Here is a 6,111-nt window from a genome sequence, read left to right as displayed (position 1 = left end):
AATTTAAAATTTAAAATTTCCACACTGAATTTAGACCATATAATTGTGTACTTGATTTTTAGTTTATATATGACAAAATTCATTTGAATTATTTGTTAAATTTGGCAAAGAGTTACCTTCCTTGATTTCACCCCAATGTGCTCGTCGTGTGGAACAAATGAATGAGCACCCTCTATTTCCCTGTTGTGGCGGCCATTATTGAATTCGGACAATCACACGACTCTTTCTACACTTTCGGTGGGTCACAAGTGTCGCAACGAGCTACAAGGTGACATGGTATTGTGATGCTACAAGATGAGTTGATGCATGAGTCCCGTCATAATGATAAGGACCTAGCATCATTTGGACGTCGGCCTTTCCGCGCTGGCACTGTGCTTAAGATGCACTGCTTGAAAGATATAATGCTTCAACACTGATAGGTGGTGGTGTTGATTGGTGAGAATTGAGAATTCACAAGATGGAGCGTTTTATGTAAATGTCTTCAAGACTTTCAGATAGTGAAGGAGCGAAGAAAGTAGGGACATAGCCAAGCCAGATATTATTATCTAAGGTCCCATAGGTTGAAGCAGGTCATGGCTGCTCGCATTCTGCGTTCTATCGCTTCCTCTTGTTCTGCCTCTGCTTCCAGACGTTGTTTGGGTAATATTACTACCTCACTTTCTTCCTCATGTCCTTTATGGATGCGGGGTTAGGTTATTAAGTTTCTTGGTTCTGTGCGAGAGATTATCATGAAGATGAAACTGAAAGAAATGGGGAAAACAATAAAATGAAGTGTTGTATATCTTTTGGCATGTATCATTTCATTATCTGAACGATTGGATGATTATATCTTCAGGTTTACATCGTTGTTGGGCCAGAGGTATCAGCAGGACTTACGAATCAGCTGCTGCCGAGGAGCCTATTACCCCACCTGTTCAAGTAGATCACACTCAGCTTCTCATTGATGGACAATTCGTTGATGCTGCTTCCGGTTAATTTCTTGCCTTCATAAGCATAATTACTTACAAGTTAAAGAGATTGTAATATACAATAAAGCTGAAAAATAAACATATCCACTTTTAGGAAAAACTTTCCCAACCTTCGATCCTAGGACAGGAGATACGATTGCAAATGTTGCTGAAGGTGACAGTGAAGATGTGGATCGTGCTGTCTCTGCTGCCAGGAGGGCATTTGATGAGGGACCATGGCCAAGGATGACTGCTTATGTATGATACTTTTTAATCTATTTTTTTGCCCCATTTGTCTTCCATAAATTTCAAAGGATACATGTGTAGACAACGTTCTAATGCTTCACGAGTTCAAGTTCATTCATAGACAAGAATTTGAGCCAAAATTATGGTCTTACCCAGGAAAGATCATGCATAATTCTGCGTTTTGCTGACTTGCTGGAAAAGCACAATGACGAAGTAGCAACACTTGAAACATGGAATAGCGGAAAGCCTTATGAACAGGCTGCAAATGTTGAAGTACCTATGGTGACACGTATATTTCGATATTATGCTGGTAGGATGATCTTTGCGGTCCTGCTTCATGCCATTGTATAGTGTTGCATGATAGGTTGACATTCTTTGGGATGCTTTGTGTTTTCTCCAGGTTGGGCAGATAAAATTCACGGTCTCACAGTCCCATCTGATGGACCCCACCATGTCCAAACCTTGCATGAGCCGATTGGGGTGGCAGGCCAAATTATTCCTTGGAATTTCCCTCTTCTTATATATTCATGGAAGGTTGGGCCTGCTTTAGCTTGTGGTAATACAGTTGTTCTCAAAACTGCAGAGCAGACACCTCTCTCTGCCCTTTTTGTCTCAAAGCTATTTCATGAGGTAACTCTCTCTGCCCTTTATGTCTCAGAGCTATTTCATGAGGTAATTTATGTCTAAATGAACTTAACTGGAATAAAAGTTCTTTCTTTGTGCAAAGAAATGTGCTATCAGATCTTCAGTATTTTCATTGTACTTGGACTTGCTTGTGCCTAAATACCATATAATGATATCTACACAGATTTGTTTGGTGACAATGCTTATGATATCAAAGTTCAATGGCAAAAAAAAAAAGAAAAGGAACAAATCGATTTAGTTTCTTCATATTTGTGATTATCCCTCAATGATGTATTTGAGGCTACAGGCTGGCCTTCCTCCTGGTGTTCTAAATATTATCTCTGGCTATGGGCCCACTGCTGGTGCAGCTCTATGTAGTCACATGGGTGTTGACAAGGTACTTCAAATAATTTAAATTTTGTTCCCGTATTTGGAAAGAAATTTATGCATTTTAGCTGATAGAAACGGATTTTTTTTTTAATAGTAATGGACGAAATTTAGGGCATGCCAAAACATGTTTTCATTTTCATGAATAACTCCTTTTCAAGTCCTCTGATCTATGTTTCCGATTGCTTTTTCATAGACTTAGCTGCGCTTTGAGACTGTTGATATACAGTCAATGCTTATACACACTAGCACAAAGTGCCTCATTTATGTCCATGTTTCGTCTACTTGTTACTTAATTAAGCAACTAAAAATTGCTTAAATTTTGGCAGCTTGCTTTCACAGGATCCAGTGGCACCGGGAAGATTGTATTGGGACTGTCTGCACAAAGTAATCTGAAGCCAGTGACCCTGGAGCTGGGTGGAAAGTCTCCCTTCATTGTGTGCAAGGATGCTAATGTTGATGAGGCTGTTGAGAGTGCACATGCTGCTTTATTCTTCAATCAGGTTTGAAGATCCTATTTCATAGTATTCAGTGTACAAAATCAAACATTCTCAAGTAGTGTTTCACCAAGTGTGGCAATATGATTCAAGTGGTTCTTTCATTTGTGTCCACAGGGTCAATGTTGTTGTGCCGGTTCTCGTACATTTGTACACGAAAGCATTTATGATGAGTTTGTAGAAAAAGCAAAAGCCCGTGCCCTCAAACGTATTGTTGGAGATCCCTTTAAAAGTGGGGTTGAGCAAGGTCCACAGGTATCTCTTATTTTCTTCCCTCAATCACAATTAAGTCCTTCTTTAGACTGATGTATAGGTCACTGCAGGCATTGTATTACTTCAAATGCCAATTAATGACTCTTAAGACGGTGATGCCATTTATTGCTTTTATGTTCTAGATTGATTCAACACAATTCGAGAAGATCCTCAAGTACATAAAATCAGGCATTGACAGTGGAGCTACTCTTGAATCTGGCGGTCAAAGAATTGGCTCAAAAGGTTACTATATCCAACCTACTGTTTTCTCAGATGTCCAGGTACCTGATATTCCAATATGTAGTTCTATTTATGTTCAAGTAGAAAGATAAATCTCAAAACTGAAGTACATAACTAAAATGATATTGACAGGATAACATGTTGATAGCAAAAGATGAGATTTTCGGACCAGTGCAGACTATATTGAAATTCAAGTAAGCTCTAAATCATCGGCCACTAATCCTTACGAAATCATAATTTTATATTCTTCAGTAACTTTCTACTCTCGGACCTCCTTCATTTAGTTTTTTGAAATAAATTATAGGGATCTTGAGGAGGTGATAAGAAGAGCAAATGCAACATCCTATGGGCTGGCCGCTGGAGTTTTTACTCAGAATTTGGACACTGCCAACACTTTGATGCGCGCATTGCGAGTTGGAACAGTATGGATAAACTGCTACGATGTATTTGATGCAGCAATACCTTTTGGTGGGTATAAGATGAGTGGTCAAGGCAGAGTAAGGGGAATCTATAGCCTTAGCAACTACCTGCAAATCAAGGCTGCTGTTACTTCTTTGAAAAATCCAGCTTGGTTGTAGTTTTCCAATAACTTAGCGTCTATGTTCATAATGTCCTGTCAGCAGAGGAACCTGATCTACGAGTGAGATTATGAATGAACAATGAAGAAAATGGTACTATAGTATCTCATTCGAAGTGGTTTAAGAAAGTTTTCTCCATTCACCTTATTATACTTTCTTCTTTTATCTGAGGGTCATTTTAAAGCATGTCTGGCAAGCTTTCTGAATGATAATCAAAGAAAAACTTCAATCCATTCATGAATACTTATAAAACTGAATGCTTTTTCAAGATTAAAAAAAAAAAATTATCTCTTGTTATACAAGGGATCGTAATAATTACTGCATCATAGAATTGAAGGATTGTCCACTGAAATGTCTGTTGCAGAGACTTTCTCCATTGAAATTAGTAGGGCCTCTTCCAATCTTGTGACAACCTGCTCCATGGACGGACGTTGTTGGTTAAGGGCTGTGCATGATAGAGCAAGATGAAGGGTAAAATCAAATGCTTCTTCTGAGTACTTTCCTTGAAGTTTAGGATCAACAAATTCTGTCATGCTGCCACCCCTTGTGAGAGCTTTTGCCTGAGAAAGGCTAGAGTTTTATCAATCGAAATAAATAAGTGATGCATGAGATCGAATTGAAAATCAAAGACATGTAGGTTCTCACCATTTTATCCAGAGTCATGGGTTTCTTGAGTTTCAAATTTATAGCCTTCTTCCCAGAGAGGATCTGCAGAAGTACCACGCCGAAGCTGTAGACATCGCCAGATGAATTTACGTGGCGGTTACTTTGGTACTCAGGATCAACATACCCAAAAGTTCCTCTCACTTCTGAGCTAACATATGTTTCACCCACCTCTAAAACTTTAGAGAGTCCAAAATCTGATAGCTTTGCTTCAAACTTCGGCCCCAGGAGAATGTTTGTTGGCTGCATCAGACAAACGTTCTGTCAAAACCTTACCATCATTCAACAGTTATTGGACGTTTCAGTCATAGGTTTGTGGAATCCTCACGAGTTATAGCTAGAAAAAAGTAGAAACAAGTTTTAGTCATCTCTAATGGTAATAGAGTAGGAGTAAAAATTTACGAGATGGTGTTTAGATTTAAGGGAATGACCTTGACATCACGGTGAACGATGCAGCCTTGTGGATATGTATGAAGGAACCAAAGGCCTTTTGCAGTATCAATTGCAATATTAAGCCTCTGTATCCAAGACAGAACCTTGTTCGTGCCTGATGAGCACAATTTGTCAAGTCTTTAACAGTTCAAAGTTGAATTGGATTATTGATTTAAGAATTCATGCTAGATAAGGTGAAAAATTAATATTACCAAACAGCCACTCTGAAAGACTCCCGTTAGGGCACAGTTCATAGACAAGGAAACATTCATCTCCCTCAACACAGCAACCCAACAAAGCGACGAGATTTGGATGTCTAACGTGTGATAAGTTTGTAATTTCTCTGACAAAAGTCTCCATGCTTTCATCATCATTGATGATGTGCTTTATTGCAACAGGTTGATTATTTGTCATCGCGCCTCCATAAACCTTCCCTAATATCAAAAATCAGAAACCAGATGGTTTTTTAAGCAGAGATTAGATTAGACTTTGACAAGTAAAAATTAAATATCAAGATATGTTCCAACTGTAGAAGAGAAATGACCAAGATTTGAAGTTTAGAAGTCTTATCTTACAACATTATCTTAACCTATCGGCATTGACAAGAATGAAAATACAGACAGGTAGTTCAAGTAATGTTAAGAAATTATATGTTATATATTGTACCTATTTATCAATTTCACAGCAATTTAGGTAATCTTTTCCAGACCTATTTTTTTAATTCATTGAGCCAAAACCTCACCGCTATATACAAGAAAAACTAAAAAATATATATATACAATCATCATTTTTCAAGAAAGAAGGGGAAAAAGAAATTAGTACCAAATGTTCCTTCACCAATGACGTTCATTTCATTCAGATGGTTTGTGGCAGAGTGCACTTCTTTGAGAGGAACTCTTGGACAAGCATTTTTCTTCAACAGAACTTCCCCCAATGCTGCTATGGATTACAAGGTAAACCACATAAGGATAATAAGCTTCACCTATGCTATAATACTATCAATCTAGGCGTGGTATAGTTTAGGTCATACCTTTATTCTTAGGGTGGGTTGATTTGAGAAGTTTACGAATCAAGATGGATGCAATAATAATCATTATCAATGCAATTGCTACAATAACTCCAGTAAGAAGCCATGTATCTGAAATCACAAGAATGTGTTGATGGTAAGGAAATGAGAGAGCACACAGTAATCTACATATTTGAAACTCTGATACAAGACAATTAAGCACCTCTCTTGCTGCTCAT

General features: G+C 38.1%; 2 protein-coding genes across 2 annotated transcripts; one reads left to right on the top strand and one right to left on the bottom strand.

The window, feature by feature from the left end:
• The first annotated feature begins 189 nt into the window (after nucleotides 1-189).
• On the top strand, nucleotides 190-3,918 carry LOC129309293 (benzaldehyde dehydrogenase, mitochondrial-like). Its single transcript, XM_054950812.1, has 11 exons — nucleotides 190-639; nucleotides 836-970; nucleotides 1,063-1,205; nucleotides 1,350-1,503; nucleotides 1,594-1,823; nucleotides 2,125-2,214; nucleotides 2,534-2,707; nucleotides 2,819-2,956; nucleotides 3,097-3,234; nucleotides 3,326-3,387; nucleotides 3,498-3,918. Exons 1-11 carry the CDS (start codon nucleotides 573-575, stop codon nucleotides 3,769-3,771), a joined length of 1,605 nt encoding a protein of 534 aa, XP_054806787.1. The 5' UTR covers nucleotides 190-572; the 3' UTR covers nucleotides 3,772-3,918.
• Nucleotides 3,919-4,084: 166 nt separating this feature from the next.
• LOC129302691 (probable receptor-like protein kinase At5g18500) lies at nucleotides 4,085-6,111 on the bottom strand. The gene is made up of 7 exons (XM_054941592.1): nucleotides 6,096-6,111; nucleotides 5,897-6,004; nucleotides 5,689-5,802; nucleotides 5,079-5,300; nucleotides 4,866-4,981; nucleotides 4,417-4,677; nucleotides 4,085-4,331 (listed from the first exon to the last, which is right to left on the bottom strand). The coding sequence occupies exons 1-7, from the start codon at nucleotides 6,109-6,111 to the stop codon at nucleotides 4,095-4,097; spliced, it is 1,074 nt and encodes a 357-aa protein (XP_054797567.1). The 3' UTR covers nucleotides 4,085-4,094.

Source organism: Prosopis cineraria, unplaced genomic scaffold, assembly GCF_029017545.1.
Source record: "Prosopis cineraria cultivar Desert tree isolate PC_DT_omini unplaced genomic scaffold, ASM2901754v1 PC1, whole genome shotgun sequence".
NCBI classification, from domain to species: domain Eukaryota; kingdom Viridiplantae; phylum Streptophyta; class Magnoliopsida; order Fabales; family Fabaceae; genus Prosopis; species Prosopis cineraria.
This window is presented reverse-complemented; position numbering and strand designations above follow the sequence as displayed.